Source organism: Chaetodon trifascialis, chromosome 6, assembly GCF_039877785.1.
Source record: "Chaetodon trifascialis isolate fChaTrf1 chromosome 6, fChaTrf1.hap1, whole genome shotgun sequence".
Taxonomy (NCBI): Eukaryota; Metazoa; Chordata; class Actinopteri; order Chaetodontiformes; family Chaetodontidae; genus Chaetodon; species Chaetodon trifascialis.
The window spans coordinates 26,352,835-26,377,642 of record NC_092061.1 but is presented as its reverse complement, the minus strand read 5'-3'; the positions used below and the strand labels follow the sequence as shown (position 1 = coordinate 26,377,642).

At 41.7% G+C, this 24,808-nt stretch overlaps 1 protein-coding gene across 12 annotated transcripts in view; it reads left to right on the top strand.

The window, feature by feature from the left end:
- Positions 1–24,808, top strand: part of LOC139331955 (tight junction protein ZO-2-like) — a 130,745-nt gene that overhangs the window by 69,307 nt on the left and 36,630 nt on the right. For 10 of the 12 annotated variants that reach the window (XM_070963551.1, XM_070963555.1, XM_070963557.1 and 7 more), the window contains 8 exons: positions 592–645; positions 4,695–4,819; positions 6,243–6,345; positions 9,769–10,291; positions 11,496–11,599; positions 13,965–14,118; positions 22,896–23,001; positions 23,099–23,217. In XM_070963551.1, the coding sequence (XP_070819652.1) occupies positions 592–645; positions 4,695–4,819; positions 6,243–6,345; positions 9,769–10,291; positions 11,496–11,599; positions 13,965–14,118; positions 22,896–23,001; positions 23,099–23,217 (1,288 nt within the window). Of the gene's footprint in view, positions 1–591; positions 646–4,694; positions 4,820–6,242; positions 6,346–9,768; positions 10,292–11,495; positions 11,600–13,964; positions 14,119–17,078; positions 17,291–22,895; positions 23,002–23,098; positions 23,218–24,808 lie in introns of those variants that run through there. The other 2 variants (XM_070963561.1, XM_070963560.1) reach the window with 1 other exon arrangement.

Genomic DNA, 24,808 nt, shown 5'->3' with positions numbered 1-24,808 from the left:
TCTCTCAACTGAAAAACAAATACAAAAATGCATATATCACAGTTGTATCTTATAAGATACTTAAATCTTATAATCCTCTCATCTAATAAATTCTCTGGACAGTCTATCAAGAATGAGTTTATGGATAAAGCAGCTAGATAGGAATGTCTCTTTTTGGTTGCAGCAGATTAAATACCTGACAAACAAATACAGTGATGGAGAAATCCACATATGCCATTTAAAACTTCTTCTCAGTGATTTGCAGTAAATCCCACGATGGCTGAACATGTCCAGAGTTATTAATGGATGTCAGTATATAAGGCATGGCAGAATCTCTGGGGTAGATTCAGTTATTTATAAATAAATAAACATTTATGCATCTAGTCTCTCAGTGTACATCGTCATGTCCCACATGTACTGTGTGCATAATTCATGGAGAGGAGTCTGCTGTGAGTCTGAAAAAGCTTTGTGAAAAGTCTGTATGGTATCAGATGATTCTTTGCTACAACTTATGATACTGAATTCATTGTGTAGCTGGTGCTGACGTGCTGACTAACCGTGTTGTGTGTGTGTGTGTGTGTGTGTGTGTGTGTGTGTGTGTGTTTCCTACAGAGCTCAGGGACAGAAGAGATGGTGTGGGAGCAGTACACAGTCACTCTACAGCGGGTGAGTTCAGCCTCTGCCTGTGCTTTAAAACAGGAGACATCCACCTGTCTCATCATCAGCCTGAAGCTTCTGGGAACTATAATCTGCATCCGTCAGACAAAAATTCTGATCTTGAACATGATAAAACATTAAACTCTTCATTACTTTTTTGACAGAAAAAGTTCTATCCATTTTATCATTTATCAATAGGTCTGTCAGTCTCTTGTGTGTGATACATCAGTTTTTAGTCCCTCATTTAACAACAGTGTGTATTAGAGGAGGAGGTCTTAGCAAGCGAGATTAAATCCCTGCTCTTCAAACATGTAGTGTATACAGTGAAGTGTGGAGTAACTCCCATCACTCTTTCCACATTTGAACTTTTATGCTGCCATGTGTTAACAGTCTGTGAAATTTTCACATGAACTACAGTTGAAGTTAAGTTTAACTGTCTTCCTTTCTGAGCACATAGCGTTGTAATCATTTACTTTAGCTCTGACGTTACCAGAGTCAGTAAAAAGGATGCTATCACCAGTGATTTGCTGAACTGTTTCCATATCTGGACATCCAGTTCACTTCACTGTCAACACATCAGGGACCTTTACTTCCTTCCTTCAAAATGAGATTTCGTGCTTCAGCAACTCTAAATTACAAAAAACAAAATTAACTAAATTAACTTACAAAAAAGGCTCCTTGTTTTCCTTTTTGAGTGTATACCACCACCTGCTGCACGTTTCCTTAAACCTACTTCTCATTTTAATCACCTGTAAAATACCTACTAATGCATTCAAATTTGTGACTATGTTTACATGTACCATGTGTGTATTTGCAACAATTACCTGTAATACAAGCAGACAAAGATTAGTAGTACAACTATAAACGCAAGTGTTTGTTGCATACAATGGCAAAGATCAGAATAACACAGTTTGCAAATGAGACGAAAAATGAAAACATAATTTAAGTTGATAGATTTAAAAAAAAAAAAAAAGAAAGAAAGAAATTCAACAGCCAGACACCAGTAACAGCAGAAGTATTCATGGTCCAGCTCCTCTTCCCTGCCTGCACAAATGGTTGTTGCAGTCGTCATACTGGACCCACGACATCAATCCCCCCCACCTGTCAGGCCTCCTGCACTGGCCACACTGCCACACTGCTGGCTCCCATCTTCTTATTCTCATTCTGACAGAAAAAATCTGAATATTTCCCATGCTGCAGCCTGGATGGCATGACCAGTGACAGTCAATGGCTGCTTGGTCCATAGGGTTCAGGCCACACTTTTCAATCCTTTATCCTCTGGAATGAGTTTCTGAGGACCCTTGAAAACTGGCTCACCACTGACAGATCTCCTGTGAGCACCCAAGAAACTCACATCCAGAGGCTGCAGGATGTGAGAGGTGTGTAGTGGCAGACACAGAAGCACAACCCCCCTCATGCCTCCAGGACCACCTCTAGATCCAGGTGGGATTGTCCATGCATGACAAAGAGCAGAGGGTGCTCCTGTGTGGCAAACTTCAGGAAATACCAGATAAACCACTTCCTAAACAGCTCACTGTCCACGTACCCTGCTGGCAACTGAAATGTAGGCCAAGCTGGTACTGTAATTTAATTTAGTGTTACTTATGCTTCTGCAAAATAAAACTAACTCTGTGGAAATCCCTCTTCTAAGGACAGAATATTGACTCACGGCCACCATCAATAATAACAGAAAAATGTTAACCCTGCACAAAAAGTGCCTCTTCATCCAATGTGTAGCAGATGCCACCCAACTGTGGTGAGGTTAGCAGTCACTGGCACCTCTGTGGTCAAACTAGCCACCCATACTCTGACCTTCATGGTAAAGCCAAGAGCAAGCTGACAGGGAGGGCTAGCGACAGTTTGCAGAGTTTGCAGAGTTAGTACAAGGATAGATGTGACGATGGCTGCCTTTCAAAATAAGGTGTTAACACAGGGTATATACAAAATACATATATGGAAATGTTAAATTAATTCTGACAGTGACTCATATAATTTCAATTAAGAACTCTGACTACATACAGACTCAATCTATCATTTTCACTGTAGTGTTTAAGAGGAATTTAGGAATAAAATATCGATAAAATGTGAGTACGCAGTACACAGTAATGATGAAATGAATAATCTGTACTGTAGATTTGGTTTGGATTAGGTTGTGCATTAATATAGAATGCAGATGCTGAATGAGCACCAGTTAGGGACATGTAATAACAGCACATAGATATTCCATGCAGACAGCATCTGTGTCCTGCTGGTTTTCCTCTCTGGTCTGTAATAGTAGTTTAGTCAGGACCACATGTTTCTGGATTGGAGCCTGGTAATTGGATAACGATTTGTACCTTGTATGGTTTCTTAGCACTGCTCATGGCTCTTGTGAATGTGTACCTGTATTTCCTGTATTTCTGCAAAACACTGCAGTTGAAACGGCGAGCCTGCCCACAGTTAAACCCAACGGTTGCTCCTCTTTCTTTTGTGTTATTGTTGAACTAAGGATTTTTCTGCTGTTTGTGTTTCCTCTGCCACTCTTCCTTATTGTCCTCTTCATGTTTTATGGTGGCTGGCAAACCATGAAGTGAGCCACTATCACCACCCACTGCTGTGGAGTGTTGGTTCTTTCCCCTGGAAACCTTTGTTTGTCCTTGTTGCTTGAAACACAGACATCAGTCCTTTCAGGCTGCACGTTTGGAGAGTGGTCATACCTGACCACTTCAGAAAAATAGGCTGTAGTGGCTAAAACATGAGGTAGGACAGGTGTGGCACATAATTTTTGCTGCTCAGAAATGTAACATTCATTTTTATAGGAAAGAATGTGTTTTTGTACGTTTATTAAAGGGACAGTTTCCCTTTAATCTCTCCATTGTATCCATATATCAATGGAAAAACATATTACACAAATAACAAAAAAAATGTTCATACACTGCAGAACTGTCATTTGTTTGTATATGTTTTCCACTGATCTCTGATTCCCCTTGTGCTGGTGTTTATAGGGTTAGGTGAATGATAATCAGGATGATATCGAGAAAAATCTTGTCTTTGGAAAGGGCCACTCGACAGGATTGCCTATCATCACCATTACACTTTGCACTTTCTATAGATCTCTGTTTTTATATATATCAACATGAAAACAGCTGCATATCAGACATTAAGTCTAAATTACAGCATCATAAAATCAGTTTAGACACAAATGATATTATGGTACTTCCCCTCTCCAGCCCCCCTCTGTCAGTCTGTAATCTAAAGCACAGCTTGAATAAGGTGTCTGGCTTCTCCATCAGCTGGGTCAAATCTGCATCAGGTGGCTTCAAATTTCCATCTCAGTCAATAAAATACTTAAGGATCCGCTTTTGATCCAAACTAAACACTGGAGCTAATTTTACTCTTCAATTACAGACTGTTAAATATGTCTTCCTGTGGAATAAATTACCATTATCTCTTTCAGCCCAGATTTCTACAGTGCAGATAAACATTTTTCTAAAAATAGACCTGTCCTGACCCGAGCTAACCCAGCCTTGTCTTCCTCCACTACTTACATGCACATCAGCAACTCTGACTCTTAGAAGTTATCTTTATGTACAAATAATGTGAAACAGCAAACAATATTTAGAAAGAAATTCCATTTTTTATCAACGTGGTTACTGAGTGAATACCTGCCTGTGGAAACTAAAAGATTTGTCCCAGTTAGTTTTGGACAACTCAAAGCACTTAAAGCCTAACAAATTCTTTGTTCACTCCATTGATATTTTAGCCAATCTTTCCCCATCCTAACCTTAAGCAGTTTTTATAGTAGCCTAATCTTCAGCTCATGTGAGACGCAAACTCCTCTCAGGTGTCAGAGTCTGTGCTCTTTATGCCAGCCATGCATCTCAACCACCTCCCTACAACCTCTGTGCAGCACATGGAGGTGAACCTTTGCTAGTGAGCATAATCGCAGCAGCAGTCATGTTTCCTCTGAAACGACCATGACAGTAGTTAAAACTGTCACCCTAGTTTGGCTCAGTGTTGCTGTGACTCACGTTCTGTCTGAATCCACTGTATGTGCTCATTGATTTCTTTTTCTGTAGGACTCTAAGATGGGTTTTGGCATCGCTGTGTCAGGTGGGCGTGACAACCCCAACATGGACAACGGTGAGACGTCAATCATTGTGTCAGATGTGCTGCAGGGAGGACCAGCAGATGGATTACTCTTGTAAGTCTGTCAAAAAGTGGCCAAATTCCTCCTCAGTGGAAAATGCTTCAACTGCTGCTGTGTAACATTGTTTGGGCTTTTTGCCTGTTTTGGACAGTTTGACAGAGTTCTTGCTGGAAAGTAACTCACAAAAAGGGCTGCAAGAACACAAAAAAGGCTCTAAACGTACAGTAGGGGTGGGCGATACTGGGAATTTTGGTATCGAATTTTGGTATCGATCTGATACCAAGTAAATATATCGCCGATACCGATACTTTTTACTTGAAATGTCATGATCATTGAAGAATTTTGTGATTTTGCCTTTAGTTGGTTGATTATGATTACGATAAAACAGAGGGCAAAGATTTGATATCCATGGCTCGCTGTGAGTTATCTAGGTGAAATAACAAAATGATTAAGATAATTAAGTCTGTAACTGTAATCTGCATGCAGCCTAAATAGGAATACTAGTTTTCTTTCAAGAGTTAACACAAAGCGTTATTATATTCAGCCATATTCATATTTCAGGTTTGAGGTATATATCTTTATATAAATGTATACTTTTGATTTCCACTAAACAATTAAGATTTTTTTCAACTGGCTGAACATATGATAATAGTTTAATCAGTCTGCTGAAATGGCCTCTCTGATCACCAACTACACTGTGAAAAACATGACTTAATGCTGGAGATCACCTGGATACTCCTGATTCTTTGGCTGAAAAGCCTCTGCCAGAGACCTCTGTCTCTGTGCCGGGGGTCCTGTGTGTGTTTGGGGATCTCCCCCCTCCTCCTCCTCCTCCTTCCTTAACTCTTTTTGTAGCTCGGAGCTCTCCCGAGGGTGAGCTGCTTTAATGTGTTTGTGCAAGTTTGTGGTGTTACCACAGTGGTGAATTACTTCATTGCACACATCACGTGTGGCAGTTTCCCTATCAGCTGCAGTGAGAAGGGTCCACACAGCGCTTCTCTTTCTCTCCGCCATCACGGGCTGCTCTGAGCGCTCTGATTCTCTGTTTGCACACGGCACAGAGAGAAGCTGCCCTCCCTCGCATGAACTCTGTGATGAAAATTCGAGTAATTTGGTGGACGTATAGATGAGAAACTGCAACAAAAGTATCGATCTCATCAGGCTCGTATCGATCCGATACCGATAGGCACCTTGGTATCAATACTATCGATATTTAGATCGATACGCCCAGCCCTACTCCTCAGCAGCTCATGCTGCATGAGCTAATTGTTTCATAGTAAAACAACTGTACAAACGGTACAGTGCTTGCTGACAAGCCATAAATCAACCTATAGTAAAGAATTAGTTTCTGAGGTCTAGTTTTGTGGAATTACACACAAAGCAGGACGTAGCTATTTGTAAGACATTTTGACTGTAGACTTTCTGATTTTTATTTTGTTCTCACAATTCTCTTGTTTCTTTCTATCTTTGTTTCTAGTGAGAATGACCGTGTCATTCAGGTCAACTCCATCCCCATGGACAATGTGCCTCATTCCTTTGCTGTGCAGTCCCTCCGTAAATGTGGCAAAGTGGCCAAAATAGTGAGTATGAACCACACACAGAACTTTTGCAGAGTTAAGACAACGTTTGTGGACGCTCACAGCTCTGATGCTCATACTTGTCACACTGTTGAAAGGCAAGGAAGCTAAAACATGGTGGTTCCTCAGGGGGGCCTTGGGTAGGACAGGAACCATCTGCAACAGAACCTTTAAGTGAAGTCACACTCAGAAATGCACCGTGTCAGTCAGTGTGTGTTTCACTTTGTGAAGCAGTGAATCAGAATGTTTCCACCACACTGATCTTCCTCTGCAACAGTGCCTTCATCAGGACTTCCAGGAAAGCTGTTATAGGCCTTTACTGTGCAGATAAAACCTCATATCCTGCACATGGTGGTTCCCTGGGGGAGCCAAATTCTTCCGTCATCAAGATTCATTTTAGTTTTATTAATGGGCATTTTCAATAATGTCTTACCACATGAAAGCAAGGTCTATTTACTATTTATTTTCTATTCATCTACATGAATTAAACATACTTTCAGAGATTGGCAATAACCACGTAAATGACTATATCAAAAAATATAATAACTCAAAGAAATTCACTATGAAGGAGTTTTGTGGTCGAAAAAAGTTTCTGGGTAGTTGAAGTTGTTTACTGTCTTGAATGAGCAGCTGCTGGGTTTTCACCCACCACCTCATTTCCTGTAGTGGAACCTCCAGCCTGCATTCTCCTGAACAAAGTTGGTCATGTTTGCAGATTTTGATTATTAAGTAGTGATAATGAAGCCCATGTGTAGTGTACAGTTAGCTCTGAAATTCATCAGAAAATTAAGTGTTCTTGTTGGAACCCCAAGAAGCCCCCATAGAGTTACTGTAGCTTTCATCCAATGGGAGCTTAGCTTAATACCATTGATTTCCTGCCACATGGGATGTAGCAGTCCCAAACTTTAGAAAATCATATTTCTTTCACAAGTTTGATGTGATTGTGAGCTTGGCTACTGTGTGAATTACTCTGCTGCCTAAGGGGTCAGTATACTTGTTTGGAAAGGATGGATTGGACCGTGGGCCATGGTCGGTAGAGACTGAGCAGATGAAAGGTCTGAGGCAGATCACTGAGTCATCACTGCAGCTCTGCAAGCACAACAAATACACTACAGAGAGATGACACACCTCCTGCACCAAACACTGTGTGTGTGTGTCTTATGACTGGGGTCAGTGCCGTGATGCTGTGCACAGCCCCCCGAGACATGCACACACAAACACAGGGCTCAATGCAGGGTGATGATGACTCATTTAGGAATTGCACTCAGATATATAAATAAAAGCCTTTATGGCACAGTTTGTAACAGTTGAGTAATTGGTCTTCTGCTTTTTGTTCACACTTTTGAGCCATGCCACATAGATTGTTTTCAGTTTGTCATTTGGAGCGTAGCTGACGTTTTCCTGGAAGCAAATCTCCAAACCAGATTTCCTCTGCTTAATCAAGTCTGTCAACAGGATAACTGCAAGGAGGTCATCGATCATGTCAGGAGCCAGACTGTTGCTTTTGTCATAATGATAATGGCATTGTTTTGCACATGTATGCGTACTCAGAGTTGATGAACTGAAGGCACCATTTTTAGTCAGCTGACTTGCATTATGTGTAGATGATCAGTTTTAATTGGCCAGATAATTGTCAAGAGCTTCAGTCTCTCCTGACATGTAAATTCAACATAATTTACCCTTCAAAGCATGTTTAGGATGCTGCAGAATAAAGATAGTGTGTTCTGTAGAAGCATTTCACATGTAGTAAATAACAGTGTGCTGGGATGTATTTTAATATATGAGGTAAAGTATATTTTAGGTTTCTGTAGGGAGTTAGTGTGACCTCTGTGAACTTGTGCCAAGTTTCTATTGTTAAAGAAAAAAGTCCAGTATTCTTTGAATTGCTGGTGATGAGAGCACTTTTCAAGGCTCACATGGTGAGCCGGCACCGGAGAGGAGGAACAGAGTACAGACGAGCAGCACTACATCTACATCAACAGTGTGTGTGTGTGTGTGTGTGTGTGTGTGTGTGTGTGTGTGTGTGTGTGTGTGTGTGTGTGTGTGTGTGTGTGTGTGTGTGTGTGTGTGTGTGTGTGTGTGCGTGCGTGTGTGGGTATGTGGGTGGGTGGGGCGTGGTCGTCTCCTCCAGGGTAGCGTCTCAGGTTTTCTGCCTGGCTGCCTCTCACGCTGCTGCGGCTCTAAAAGTAGCAGCAGTTCTGTCCTGCGTGCACACTGGAGTAATCTCACTGCTCCACACTGTTAAATATAAAAGCCTGACATGTCGAGGGACTCTGATTTGCTGCTTTGAATCACCACTTTCACGACATCCAGCTGTATCTCTGCTCTCAATCCCGTCTGAGAGTGAGACATAGAGGCCATTTAGTTTAAAGCAGGTTTCTTTTTTCGTCTTTCTTTTAGAGTTTTTTCAGTCTTGTTGAACAAACAGGTCAGTCAGCAGATAAAGTCTGTCTGTGCGCTTTTGTCCTTTTTTTGCGATGTTTGATTTGGAACAGAACAAACTGTCATGGTAACTCCTAATTGGCACAGTGGTGATAAAATGTGTCTGCTCATTGTTTTCCCTCAGGAACAACCACAACATCATTTCTAGTTTAAATAAAAAACTAAAGAAGACTAAAGTACACACACCACCGCTGCAATCATCAACTGATGGTGTGCAAAATGGTAATGTCTCACACGAGAAGACAAAAAAGTCAACCTATTGTGAAGCTGTTGTGTATTTTATATATACAGATATATTTATATCTGTGTGTGTTTCTTATCAGATCTTTTTTGTTTTTTAACACATATAAGACTGAGATTACTTTGTCTTTAGCATGCTTTTGGTCTCAAGCCAAAAGCCTGAGACTAGAACAATGGCTCTCTTCTTTTCTGGAGTAACCTTAGACTTAAGTGAAACGAAAGTGGGAAGTTTTTTGACTGATCGACCGTAAGTCATTCTTTTACAGACTGTGGATGTCCTTAAAAGTTCCGCTATTTAAAGGCACAAGAAACTTAAAATTGTGAATTTGTAGCATTAGTGTTAAGTATGTTGTCTTGCCATCAAATGTCACCACTTGCTGTTTCTTCTAGGCTCTTTCTGTACTAAAACCTTCTCCTCATTTTTGACCATCTCACAGTCTGGCCTAATATACAGTTTATGTCTTTGAGTCTCCTCTGTTACTCATCGTGATCGTGGTCCAAATACAAACTTGAGCTCCAGCATTACTCTAACAGCTTCCACTCTTAAATAATTATTTTTTTTAAATACCATTGGTTATAAAAAATGTCTTGAAATGAACACATTTGGAAAACTGTGGGTGGTGTTAGTTGGGGGCACTTGAGTTCATCTGTGTGTGGGGATACATAAGACAAGAAAAGTTGGAATCACTGATCTGAAGGATTTTAATCTAAGGGCTTTCTGATGTTTTTATTTTTCTCTGTCAGACGGTTAAGAGACCTCGTAAGGTGGCGGTCCACTCATTTAAGCAGCCCCCCTCCCCAGGCGCAGACAGTCGGGAATACTCCCCCTCCACCCACTATTACGATGCCGACAATGACAACGGCTGGTACCGTAACGAAGGCCGGGACCACACCTCTGACAGCAAAGGATACCTGGACCCTGAGTACAGGGGAGGGCGGGACTACAACCAGAGAGGACGGAGCCGTGGAAGGAGCCAAGAGAGATCCTCACCCAGCCCGGACAGATCCAGGAGGGATGGTAGCCGGGGACGAGCCCTGGACACCAGCGCTGACCGTCAGAGATACCACAGCCGAGGACGTAGCCCCGGGGACAGCTACCGCATGGAGGACAAGTACGAGCGAGGAGAAGGAGGAGGAGGAAGAGGAGGGAGATATAAGAGCAGGGACCACCTTAATGAAAACCCTCCATCCCCAGAACCTTCCAGAGAGCTGGAGCCACTGGAGAAGCCTGTCAACGTCCTGCTGGTGAAGAATAGACCCAACGAAGGTAAAACACAGTCACTACCTGCCATGACTGCCCATTTAGCTGACAGAGGGTCGTGTTTTATGTTTCGAGATGATTTTCATTTTTAAATGAAAATATTTATGACATTCTCTTCACTCTTGATGCCCACCCAGTGTGTAGAAAGACCAGAAAAAAAGGGGACAGAGCAGGCACTTTTCTGCATTGACTTGTTTTCCAGTGTGCTGACTGGAGCTCCAGCTTTGGACAGTAAAGTGATGGCCTCTGTAATGTCCATGTGCCTGATAGCTGGTCAGGGATGGTGGTGGTCTGTATAAGGCTGTTTTTAAAAGTGTGTAGTTTGGTGGTACAGGTTCTGTGGTAGTTTTTGTGGTCTTGGTAGCTTAATTATGATGTTTTTTGGGGAGGTGTGTGAAGCTTTTAGCCATGCTAGCAGTGTAGCCCCATGGATGCACTCTTTCATCTTTCAGATGTCATGGGATTGATTGCCATGACCTTTCATAAAGACATCTTTTCCTCTAGTGCCACCAGCCCTAAGATAGATTGCCTTGAAATTTGGTTCACACATTTAAAGCAAAGTTGCACACAGCAGAGGTTTATCTCATTTTAGTGCAAGCACAAAGAAGTGTCATTGGCCTCCTCTTCCTCACCATCACCATCACCAGCAGAGTTTCCTCGAACATGACTCATTTGTCTTTCACTGTTATCCCACTGTTCTCTTGCTCTCTTATTTACTTCTTTCCATTTTGACTGTGCACAGTTCATCACATGGTGTAGCACAGTCTTGTCATTCTTTCATGCAGCTTAATGAGATACTGTTTTTTAGAACAGCAACTTGTTGCAGCAGGTCACTTTGATCTGAAGTTAGAGTGTAAGGTCACAACTAACGTCTACATTGTAACTAGTCAGTTTCACACTAAACTCACCACTTTCTTTAGTTGGATCATCTCTACTCACACTACAACTCAAAACATTGTTGCAGAGAGACATTTCATTGAGTGCAACATTCAGAGAATAAGAGAAAGACACTACAGACTAGTGACCAAGAACACATTTTTTATCTGAAGAGCAATCAATGTAGAAAGTGTGAACTAGCTAACATATGATACAACAGTCAAACATCAACATCACGGCTTAATATCAAAGAGCACTGCTTTCCCCTCCTTGTCAGTTCCAGTAGGGGCTGCAGTGACTGTGGTCTCATGGATGTTTTTGTGTGTTTTCGTAGAGTATGGTCTACGTCTCGGGAGTCAGATCTTCATCAAACAGATGACCAGCACAGGCCTGGCTGCCAAGGACGGGAACCTGCAGGAAGGAGACATCATTCTCAAGGTGCCCACATTTATTCACAGTGCAGTCACACAATCACATCCATCACAGATTGGTCATCTAGCGCAGTGGTTCTCAAGATACTGGGACCCTCCAAAGATTCCTAAGATATGAGGAATCACTGCATGGTTAAATTAATGTAAAAGAAAAATATACCTTTATTATGTTCATTTTAATAAATTTAATAAGTTAATTTTTTTAATAATGTTTATAATGCTGGATACTGTCACATATTTGTGCCTTCAAAAACCTTTCAAATGCATCAGTCTGAGCAAGAAAGCTGAGCAGTTCATGTCCACACCAAAGCCATGACCTGTGATGACGGGTCATTAGTAGACATTGATTTAAGAGCTCACAATCCGAAAAGACTGGGAGTCACTGATCCTCAGATCTTATCTAAACAGTCACATGTGTGTCGTGTACTCTGTGTATTTTGTTTGCAGGTCAAGGGGAGGTAAGCACATTCTGGTTTGCTGTTTGTCATCCTGCCTGTAACTTATTATGACAAGTTAGCCTACTTTTTCTTCTTTCCTATCTAGAGGTTTGCGAGCACCCTCGTCTTTGGGGTGGCTGACTCACCAGCTACACTGATTGTCTTAAAAAGCTGGCTGTGCTGTTTAATTCCTCTGGTCACTGTATCTTCTATAATATAACTATAACAATTCAGGCCTATACTAGACATAACAATGTTGAATGAGTATCTGAAAGTCCTCCCATTTTGGATGCTTTGTACAAAGTCCTTCAAACATCACTCCAGGAAAGTGCATCACCACCATAGATCTCAAGTACACCAACTTTCATGTTTCATCCAGAACACAGCAAATCCCTTCACTTTTCCTTTCAAAGTCATGCATATCAGTTTGCTCTCCTTACATTTGGCCTGTTCCTGGCTCCTCTTAGAAGAAGAGCTTGTTTTGTCCAACCATGCATCCATCTTGGGGCAAGTTTGACTGTCCAGACATGGCTCCGGTTGCTTGGGATGCAGCCTCAGCAATCACACTCCTGGGGCTGCTGCATGTGTCCTCATGGATCCTCATTTACACAGGAGTGACTCAAAAGTGCTTCTTCACTTCCGTTGGTGGGGAGACAGCAGTCTTTTGCTGCATAGTGTTCCTCTCAGCTCAGTACCAGTGAGGCAAGAGGTGGTGACAGCAGATATCTCACCTCATGGTCGGGGGGCGCCGCAGCAGAAGAAGTCAGTCCAGGGGGTTTGCAGCTTTCAGTGGGGAGGAAAGCACATGAGTGTCCTAGAACTCCCTTTCTAAAGGCCAAGAATGTGGTCATTCAGACAGCCAACACTAAGCTGTAACCAAAGTCCCTAAGGGATGGGGAAGGTAAATTCATCCATGACTGGCCTCTTTCAGGGCGATTTCAGGCCTACTTTGCTGTGTCCAGCCCAGGCACAGCTTTAGGTGCTCAGACCTGTTTGTCGCTACAACAGAAAGAATGGTCAAGCACTGTCTGATCAAAGCATCTCCCAGTGGGTTATTAGGACAATCAAACAGGCTTAGACAAACTTGCCCCCTCAGATGTCACCTTTCCAGGGATGTGTCCACATCCTGGGCAGCAATAAGGTGGCAGTGTTCTGGAAAGCACCTTGCATTTTCTCAAGGTTTTATCACCTTAATGTTGCTTGTGGGTCTTCACTGGTATCGGCTATTCTGCCATTGGCTTCTGCAGTTAACCAATAGATGGGTGCGTGTTCCTTGTGACACTACTGGCATGAATCTTCCACTTTCGCTGTCACAGGCAGTCAGGAATGAGTGAGACAGAATGGAAGTTATGGAGGTCACGATGGTTCTGTGAATTCTTGGATGACTGCTAGTCATGCCGCTCAGGCAGAACCTTTTAGAGCATGAAGAATCTGAGAGGCCGGATGTAAGCTACCGCATTGTATTGATAGCTGCGACGCACACGTGACTTTGTTTATGTAAGATATTTATAGATACTGACCATCATCCAGGTGGTTTGATCCATGTGATTCTTTTCACATTTTTAACTTTTTAACAAACAAAAAGAAACATTGTGTTCAAGTTTTCACCCTGGACAAGACAGGGCACAACAACCATGAGTTACATAACAGAAAACAATACTGTATATGCTGTATACTGCTATTTACCAAGATACAAATATAAGATATATACAGATCCACAGCCTCTTTTATGATGTGAAAAGATACAAAGCTCACTGGGTTTACAAAGCAGGCTGCCTGGCTCCTCACTCAAAGCTCCCACAGTGTCTGACTGTTTGTATTTTGTGTGTGTGTGTGTGTGTGTGTGTGTGTGTGTGTGTGTGTGTGTGTGTGTGTGTGTGTGTGTGTGTGTGTGTGTGTGTGTGTGTGTGTGTGTGTGTGTGTGTGTGTCTGCAGATCAATGGGACAGTGACAGAGAACCTCTCTCTGCATGATGCTGGGAAGCTGATAGAGAAGTCGAGAGGGAAGCTGCAGCTGGTGGTCCAGAGAGACCGCCGCCAGATCCTCGTCCGCATCCCCCCTCTCGCAGACTCTGATTCTGATAATGACGGTGAGTCACTGAATGCGTGGTCTGAGGAGCAGGCTTAGTGTTTACCACAGGGAGGTGATTATCATGTGGTGTAGGCAGGACTGCTATGTACAGTGTCTCCCACAGCTCTGATATGTAGGTGCTGTGGTACTCTGGACTGTTGATGGTTGTTTGTCATCAGACAGATGACAACAAATGGTCTGTTTATGACCTTTAATAGACTATTTAGATTGTATTTAAAAATGTTTGTTTGAACTACTCTTGTCATGGCATACAGTAATCAGAGCTCTACAGCTACTTCAGAGTGTCCAAAATGTTCTTTCAGATTTAATTCAATGAATGTGATCATTAATATATGACCTCATATTACACAATATACATGCACTGCTGCATGTTGATCCATCCAAACGAACTGAGTAAAGCCTGTTTGTGGGAAGCACTGTATGCTGTATGAGACTTTTTTTTCTTTTTTCTTTTTCTTTTTTACAGATTTGTAGCCATTTTTGTAACTCCACCAGACTTCAATGTAAGTCCACGCCAGGGGAAGTTGTTTTAAAGGGATAGTTTTGTTTTTTTGTGGGGTTGTGTTAGGTACTTAACCACAGTCAGAGTATAACCTACAGTAGATGACAGCCAACATGCCCCCAATTTAGAGAAGCAGACAGGACTACAGCACAGAAGATATGTAGGGGGCAGCAGCAACACATATTTTGGGCTCCTGAAAAAACCCCACCCAAAAAAAATCAGTGTGATTCAAAGTGTACATTTTATTTAGAATATTTTCCCCAATTGACCTTGTTGTCAGATGGGAAACTGAAGCCATTTTATTGCTCTCTCTAAAGCCACCAGACTCCTTTAGCAAAAACAGTCATTTTACCTCACAGAACATGGGACTAGCTGGACTATTGTTGCCTCGAATCCAATCCAAATGAATCCAAAGTAACCCTTTGAAACACTGAAGTCATGTTGCGCGAGGTAAAATGACTGTTTTTGTCAAAGGAGTGCGGTGGCTTTGAAGAGAGCATTGGTGAATATAAAGGCTTCATTTTCCTGTTAGAAAGGGCTGTCTGTCAGCAAGCAGTGAAAATATTCTGAATACAGTGTACACATAAACACTGATTTATTTATTTTTTTAGGAGGCTAAAATGCATTTTACTGCTGCCCCAGGTCTACAGTAGTACATTGCTTATCTTCCTACACAGTACTCCTGCTGTTTCTCCAAACTGGAGGCATGGTGACTGCCATTGACTGTAGGTAATACACTTACTATTGGAAAGCACGTCATACAACCCCACTTCAGAAAACCTGCACTAACCCTTTAAAGCTGAGATTAGTGTTAGGATTGGTCATTCAGCTGTAAGAGTTGACATGCTTTGTTAAACTGTATCAGGTACTCAAATATGCAGTCTATAATATGCACTGTTTTTGGTCCTCTGTTAGCATAAAACTAACAGATGACCAAAGAGCCCAATCAGATCTGCTCCATGTTGTGGAGGTTGAAGTGTGCCACCAGAATAATTGCAAGGTAGAATTTATTTTTCAAGCTCACAATATAGAGACAGTTTATATATTGATTGCTTAAACAAAATGGTAATAAAATCATATTTAAATATGCCACTTCTTAAATTCAGCTTGTCATTGTGTTGAGAGAATATTTTTATGAGCTCATAGGATAGACATTCAACAGCACTGGATGAAACATACTATGAAAACCATCATAGAAATAAACACAATTAAAAAGACAATTGGCTAAAAACTGCGTGCATGCCAAAGGTTTACCACTGAGTAACAAAGCTTCAGGGAAGGTCCTTCTTCTGAACCACTTGGGTTTAAAACAGTTGTTTGAACTTTCTCCCAGAGGGTATTTCTTCAGAGGGGAGCTGCTTGGTGGGAGTCACCATCACTATCAGTGATCACAGCCTTTTGATGAAGTCACATTTTTTAAATGAAAGAGAGTGATGGAGGGAGTGGCCACTCATTTTAGATGCAGACTATTTTTTCTAATGCATTCTTCTCAGCAGTAGTCAGGCAACCAAAACTAAACTGTGGTGGATGTGAATGTTAACATACCCTCCACAATTGTGCAAAACTGGACCATAGTTTCCCCTGAAATTTGGTTTTCGACAAAAAAAAAATCAAATCTCAGATGAGCCAAGATTCAGCATTGCTCTCTGGTCCATTTCAGGTTTGCAGAGATTATAGTGCCAAGAAATCGAACTATTGTCAATTTGTTTCTCTCACATGAGTCTATGATCTTTTGTTCAGTTTCTCCAGTGTTAAAATCATTACCTCTGCACCACTCTACACTATTAAATCCCCCCTCTTACATGCTGATTTTACAGTTCCTGTTACATTAATTAATAAATATGAAGGTGAAGAAGGGCAGAATAATGAAAAGATGATTGTAGTTAATGTTAATATTAATGCTTATTTTATTACTGCCTTGTTGTTTTTTTTAATTACATAATTGAAATACAAATGAAACTACTTTAGCAATGTATGATGACATAATTGATTTGAATTTACCAAAGTTAATAATTATTCCTTGTGACACACTTGAGCCTCCATAAAACACATTATAGTGACTGGAAGGATTTATGATTATGTGTCCATTGGCATTATTTCAACTGTTTGCTCCATACATAGAGATACAATCATGTTTAAATACGCATAACAGGTTAAAAATATCCAGCCTTCTAGCTGCTAAAAATACCACCTGAAACTAAGCAGTCTTGAGTTTCTGCTTGCAGCTGCTCAGCTACTGTGTATCACTCAAAAAAGAGAGAGGTCACCAGCAGGCCAGGATTTAATCAGGCCCTCACTGAGGGCTGTAATGTTTTTTTAGGAAAAACCTCCAGCCCCTTTTGTTGAAATCTGACTAAACGCTGAACTGATTGATTTGAAAGTGCTCATCTTGACAAGCAGAAGCGATCCCTGTAATCGCTCAAAAGTGCAATCTTTGTCTGTGTTTTCTCTTCCAGATAATATGTCATACTTTTAGATGAAGGACCACCCAAGACACAGCATGTGTAACAATCTGTTGCCTTTCTCTAAGCTGTAAAACGGCTGTGACGCAACCTGACTAAGTTGTAAAGCTTTCACACCTTTTGCACTTCTCTTTATACTGCTCTAAATCTTTTAACTTTTTAATACATGATCCATTTTCCTGAATAAATAAACACATTTTAATCACTATGCACTTTGAATTGTGTGATTCATTAAGTATAGAAGTTGAATAATGCCAGTGGAAGAAGGCTGTAAGCTGTCTTCAGATGAATGTCCTTTATTTAAGAATAATGTCTGAATATTGAATCATGATGTTGCAAAGGGTGATGATTTATTTTTGTGAATACAGAATGTTGCATGACAAAGCGTGGCTCATAAAGTGGGTAAGATGTTTGTTGAATTTTCAATGTAATAACATATTAATGGTTTGTCCTAACAGTGTAGCAACTCGCCATTGTCTGTCCAGGTGGTATATCTGAACTCCTGTCACCTTCCTGTTTTCTCTCGCTGCATTTCCATTTCCCACAAACATTCTCATATCACGCTCACACATCTCACTGCACTGACAGGCTCACTATAATTCACCGATGTCTGAGTCCTGGAGCCTGGAGAGTCTTTACAGACTCTGCTGCTGGCTGGGGCTGTTTGAATGTGTGTGGAGCACTGCAGATGTGCTGTTTGGAAAGTCTACTCCTCATGCTTCTGCAGAGAAGGGTCAAAAAAGACACATTTATTCTCATCTAACAGACTGCATGGAAAACTTGAACTGTTTAAATCTTAATGACTGGAAAAACTGACAGACACTCATTTAAACCCAAGTGAATATTCGTTTATTATAGGAAATATTAGCCTCCATTTTTATTGAATTGCATGCTGGTCTGTAATTAGCAGCTGTAAGGAATGACACATTCCTGACCAATATCACAGAGAGTTGTCATAAACTGACTCAGTTTGTTTGCCAGCATTAGCCCCATTAGTCATATTCAACAATTACATAGACTGGCTTTAAAGCTGTGTGCTAACCTGACACCATGTCAGCATCCTGAACATTTGAGAAAAACATGCAGAATTATAGCGTTGTCTTTATCATTTCTGTTCATTTTAAACAAAAATAAACAGTGCACTATCCAGTCATGTTAATAAGAGGAAGATTGTCCTCAGTTAAGTGAAATGCTTTGTTACAATTTGACCGAGTCATCATGTTGAGCTAAAAATAAGAAAACACACGTATTGTGATCGCTGTCAATTAGCCATGTTATAGACATTACCTTCAACATGTGATAATGAAAACATCTCAGCTAAAAACATCAGGTGACAATGAATGTGTCTGATTTTGCCTTCATGTAATGTCACTCAGAATGTGTAATTCTCCAGACAGTGACAGACCCATTTAGCTCTTGACTCCTTTCCATGCCAAAAACCTCTTTGTTTTTTACATGTGATTATTACTCTTACTCTTAAAGTGAACACCCCCACCCAAACCCCACAGTTATTCCCACATTCTAGATTAGATTGCCATGAATCAATCCCTAGAGTTGATTTAGCACTATTATAGCTATCTGTGTATTTGCTCTCAGACATGCATCACTGCTACACCTCACAGTGGTTTGGTGTGTGTGTGTGTGTGTGTGTGTGTGTGTGTGTGTGTGTGTGTGTGTGTGTGTGTGTGTGTGTGTGTGTGTGTGTGTGTGTGTGTGTGTGTGTGTGTGTGTGTGTGTGTGTGTGTGTGTGCGTGCATGCGTGTGTGTTTGTGCCTGTGTCTGTGAGTGTATGCATGTGTGTGTGTTGCTTTGGCAGTCAGAAAGCCTGCAGGCTCTGGTGGTTGTTCACCTGGAAATAGATGCCTCTGCCACGCACTACAACACCAACTAACAACTAAAGCTTTGTTCCTTGTAGTCCCTCAGTAGTGAATCCATGTAAAAAAGACATGAATCACTTAGACTTAAATAAGTACTAACCACACAGACAGGCTGTTTGTGCTGCTCTGGCCATGGATGAATACATAAAATATGACTAAATGTGTAAACACTAGCAGCTGCAGTGAGCATTACATCCTACATTATGAAAATGTCTGATGGAACAAAGAACATACTCAGGGTTTAGCTATTCTGAAGACTTTGCTGAATTTGGTGTTAGGTGAAAGGTCATGGAGTCATTCAAATTAAAAGGGTTCATTCCCTGAGTACAACAATCTTCAGTTAAATTTCAGCTTTTCTTGTATACAACACATTTTTTGTCCTTCTTTAACCTTTTAATCTTACTTTGATTGAAGTTTCATTTTATCGTTATTTACACCAATGACAACATCAAATTACCATCTAGTAAATCAAACCTGTCTGCTGAGGCCCAGAATGTCTCCAGTGCACACTGGAACTGTAGCAGAGATCCATGAAGTGCTTTTGGTAATCTGATAAAGATTACCTTAAAAGAATTTGTTAGTGTGTATATTCAGATACTTAATTGAAAATATTTTCATAATATTGACTGAAATTTGTTGCTGTAAGTTTTTTAGTAGATAAAAAAAAAACTGTCCTGATGATGGCGCTAGGTGAAAGACTTTGTGGGGTCATCAAAAAACAAAACCATTGATTCTGTGGGGTCCAGGAATGTTCAGTCTGTCTTGTGGTTGTGAAGATGTCTTGCTGTAGACTAGAGTGTTTGATTGACGCACAGATGGATAGACCAGCCCACATTGCCATCCTTAGGCCCCGCCTTTAGAGGGCACACAGAGCGAAAACTCAGCCTTTTGATTGGTTCTTTGTGATGGCTCTATCTGAGTTTTTCACATCAACACAACGGCCAAACTTGGTGCTGTGACAAAAACCTGAATGACTGATGTTGTTTATGACATATTTGGCCAACACTTGCCCATATGAGGTTGGACACAATCCTCACCTTTCTCTTTTTTTGTCTCGTTCATCCTCTCTCTCTCTCTCTTTTCCATTTCAGTGTTTCATTCTCTCTTGTCAAACTCCATCAGCTCTGTAAAGCCCTGCATGCAGAATGTGTCTCTAACCCTAATCAAACTAATTAACACGTACTAGATTGTACCCAGTGAAACAGCTGTGCCTCTCTGACCTCTAACTGCTGTTAAATTAAAGGTAAAATGATCTGCTCAAAGCCATGAAAGAAAGCAACAATCCTGTTAAAGTGACAGAGTTGTTGGCTGTTAAAGGGGTTTGTCATGGCGTGTTGTTTTCAGGGAGATTGATTTAATGCACCCATTCTATTTGCTCTCTTTCATGTGGTTCCCTCGCTTGTCATCTCACACCTGAGTCCTCAACTGGTTCTTTTGTTTCTGGTTTCTTGGTGTATAGCCTTCTGTTAAGCTTCCATCTTCAGCCTCCCTCACGCTCTTCAGAGCATAGTGCTGAGTGTCACACTGACAGATAAAAGCAGCCATATCAAAGACTCTGCCACCAATGTTCACTTCAAAGGGGGAAAAATCAGTGGGACAGAATAAAGGCCAGGCAGCCTCTGTGGATGGAGAGCAGGGCTGTGTGTAAGCACTTTTGACCAGCTTGTTTCTGTGTGGTAAAGCAGTATGGATACTACCATGAGGCCAGATCTCCCCTCATACTGGTATTCCAGAAGTTGCCACATGGATTCTTAAAAAGCACAAAAGCACTTGAAAGACCCCAAACATGAATTCCTTTTTTTTTTTTTTTTGTCTTAGTTGACGTCTTAAAATGTATAGTTCTGAATGGCCAAGAATTTACTTATATCCATCCCAACAGTTTGGTAATTTCTAATGGGGGATGGCCCACTGGAAGCACCTGCCTACCCCCACACCACCAACCGACAGACAGACACACCCATGTACACCTCCCTAAAGACATGGTTGCTGGATGCCTTACACCAAACATCTACAGTATGAACTGGATCTGTAGTTATGTTCCCCCAGAATATTGTGTTGTAGAGCATTATTTTCAGGAGTAGACATGTTTCTAAGAATGCAACAGGCAGCAGTGTGTCTCTGTGATGCCCACACCTCATCTCAGCTCCACGTTGCTACCTGTCACTTTGATTGTGAAGGTGACACTAGTTTATAAAGTATATAGGCTACAATATAGTATAGAATTGAGTTTTTGTAGTATATCAGTTAAAGAACACTGTAAATCCAAGACAAAACTGACTCTGGGACGAAGAGATCAGGCACAATTGCACATCTGTCTACTACTTCAGCACCATGGACAGTGTCACTGATTTATCGAGTCATTGATCACAGTCAGGCTGCAGATATTGTAGCGCCATGGTAGGAGCCATAGATTCAAACTTGCACAAACCTCAGTCAGGCAAAGGATCAATGAATCTGGCAGACTGGACTAATAGCAATCTCTCTGCCCTGCACTCTGTCTGCTACTATGGGACAGAGAGGCGGGTGGCAGGTTAACAAGGGGAATGCATGTTGGTCATTTTGCCAACAAGGAGGATGCATCCCCTCTCACCCACCCTCAAAACGCCTACTGCATCCATTCTTTTTCCACCACTTGTCAGGATCTGGGGTTGTGATGACTGCAAGCCCCTTCAGACATCTTTCCCCTCAGCCACGTCCTCCAGTGGCTTCTGAGCATTGAAAAGTGTTCCCTACATGGGACATAATTGCTCTAGTATGTTCTGGATCTACCCAAGAGAAGCATCTAGGAAGCATAATACCGAGTTGCCTCAAACCTCCCCAAATGGGTCCTTTCAACACAGAGGGGAAATGATTGTACTCCAAACTCCTTCCAGACATCTGAGCTACTCACCCTGTCAGTGTTCTTTAAAGAAAGTGCCTGTCTTCCAATGTCTCAGAGGAGAGACTGTGTGAAAACATACTATGCTGTTATCCCCATTTGTACAGTTCATCACATCTCATCCCTCTCTATTTTGACAGGCTTTTCCCGCCTTTTAGTGCGGCTGCAGCTATAAACACTTTTGCCTTAAGATGTGGTTGGACAACACTTTGTACAAACCAGTTAGTTTCAAGGAAACCTCACCCCTTAAGGATGAGCCCAGACATCCTGTGAAGGACTGGCACAAACCACTCTTATTTGCAGTCTTATTCTATCAGTCACATCCCACAGCTCATTACCATACATGGTCCGTGTATTGATATTCTGTAATTACCTCAAGCATAGTTGTTATTGTTGCTGGCCAAGTCCTTTCATGTGCATGTTGTTTTGGGGGGGCAGGGGGAGTCTTTTGAAGGCAGTCATATCATGTGACTTCCAATTCTGACTACGGCCACTCCTCCAAAATCACTTCATTGTTCAGCGCTGTTCTTAAGTTCTTTGCTGCCCTGTGTTCTTTATTTAAACAGAACTGTGGTGACATGTACTATTGAAGTACACATGCCTTTATCCAGTAGTATTAGTAGTACTGGAATATTGGAATATTTAATAATCTTTATACACACACACAATATGGAAGATGATCTTCCATAGTGCACTGATATGAGTGGAAACCAGTGGCTCTCTGGAAGGTAGGAAGAAAATCTAAAAACTTTGGGTGTTTTTATGCAAATCTGAATAATCAAGCTGCTTTTCTGATTATTTCTGGACTATGAATTCAGTGTGTTATCGCTGCTTTTGTCTTCAGTACTGAGCTGTGGCACCAGAGTTTGTCCTCGTAATCTCTAATAACATTTTCAACCTGTCCCAGGAAAAAATTAGCTGGTGTCGGGGCTTCCTGATGCAACCATTTTGTATTGCTGGTGGTGGTGGTGGTGGTGGCATGCAGTCTGGACCGGGGGATTTAGCTTGAAAGAGACTTGTGTGTCTGACTGAGATGTGTGTTTGTTTGTCTCTCAGACATGTCAGAGATGGAGTCATACCACTCCTATTCTCCCCCAGAGGAGAGGAGGTCCCGTCAGTCTGACCTGTCCTCCCACTCCTCCAATGAAAGAGACAATCCCAGGTAGGATGGAAGGAAGCTTGAATGGATGAGCTGAAAGCAAGAAAATTCAGTGTCCCCAAAAATGATGGAAACATGACTCTCTGTGTGTGTATAACAGGGAAGAACCCACGAGGACAGCCAAGATGTCAGCCATGGCCTCCCCTTTCAGAATACCTGAAGATCCCCAGGCCTCAGCTGAGGTGGACAAAGGCACACCGCAAATTGAGGAGCCTCCAGGTCAATGCTCACCACACCATCCACCTCCCAGTCCAGTCCAGGGCAGGGTCACAGTGCTCATATTAACAAACACACAACCATAAATTGAGACTACACTTGAAATCTTAAAACTGCTTTAACTGATTTTTTGGTAACTTCAGGGCAGCAGAAGCAAGTTCTAAACACAACATCTGACCTATTGTCATACAAAATTCATATGACGAACATGCAAGCTAACAAACTGGCTACCTTACATATGGTTTAAGTCATATCTGGCAGACAGAACTATGTGTGTGAACATTGCTGGTTCTGAATCTTCCTCTGCTCCTCTACTGTATGGGGTTCCACAGGGCTCAGTTTTAGGACCCCTGCTCTTTTCATTGTATTTATTTCCTCTGGGTTCCATTCTGAGAAAACATGGCATCTCCTTCCACTGTTATGCTGATGACAGTCAGATATATGTGCCACTGAAGAAAAAACATGCTTTCTCTGTTAAACAACTTCTGTTATGTCTTGACGACATCAAAGCCTGGATGGCCCTGAACTTTTTAAATTTTAATGAAAATAAAACGGAGGTGTTGATGTTTGGACCCAGTGGCCCCTGTGAACCCCCCCCTGTTGGTTTGGGCCCCTTGGCCCTATATGTGAAGCCAACAGTCTCAAACCTGGGTTTTAAGATGGACGGTGATTTTAAATTGGACCGTCAGATAAGTGCAGTGGTCAAATCGAGCTTCTTCCATCTCAGGCAATTGGCAAAGGTGAAGCCTATTCTCCAAAGTCAGCACTTTGAAACAGTGATCCATGCCTTTGTTACTTCTCGGCTGGATTACTGTAACGCGCTTTATTTTGGAGTCAGCCAGTCTTCCCTCTCACGTCTCCAGTTGGTCCAGAACGCTGCTGCTCGTCTCCTGACTGGAACACGTAAGAGGGAACACATAACGCCCACCCTGGCCTCCGTCCACTGGCTGCCTGTGCATTTTAGAGTTCACTTTAAGATTCTTTTATTTGTTTTTAAATCTTTAAATGGTCTCGTCCCGCCTTACCTCTCTGAGCTGCTTCATCTTTACGCTCCTGCTCGGTGCCTCAGGTCAGCTGATCAGCTGCTCCTGGAGGTACCGAGGTCAAAGTTGAAGCTCAGAGGGGATCGTTCCTTTTCTGTCGCTGCCCCAAGATTATGGAATGACCTACCTTTGTGCATTAGACAGGCCCCCTCATTGTCCATTTTTAAAACTCGTCTTAAAACACATTTTTATTCCTTGGCTTTCGACCAAGCTTGAGACCTTGCTCCTGTTTTATTGTGTCTATTGTTTTTATTGTTTGTCTTATATTTTAGGTTTATTCATTTTATTTATTTATTTATGTTCCTATGTGCAGCACTTTGTCACAGCTGTGGTTGTTTTTTAAAGTGCTTTATAAATAAAGTTGAGTTGAGTTGAGTTGAGTTGAGTTGAGTTGAGTTGAGTTGACTCGACTCTCCATTTAGCTCTGTTTTTGGTCTCCACCAGCTCCTGTGGGAAATATCTGGCTCTTTAGCTACTAATGCTTCATTATTATCATTCACCAGCTAGTTGCTAACTGTCTGTCTGCTCTTTGGTGGTGAGCAGGGAGTGTA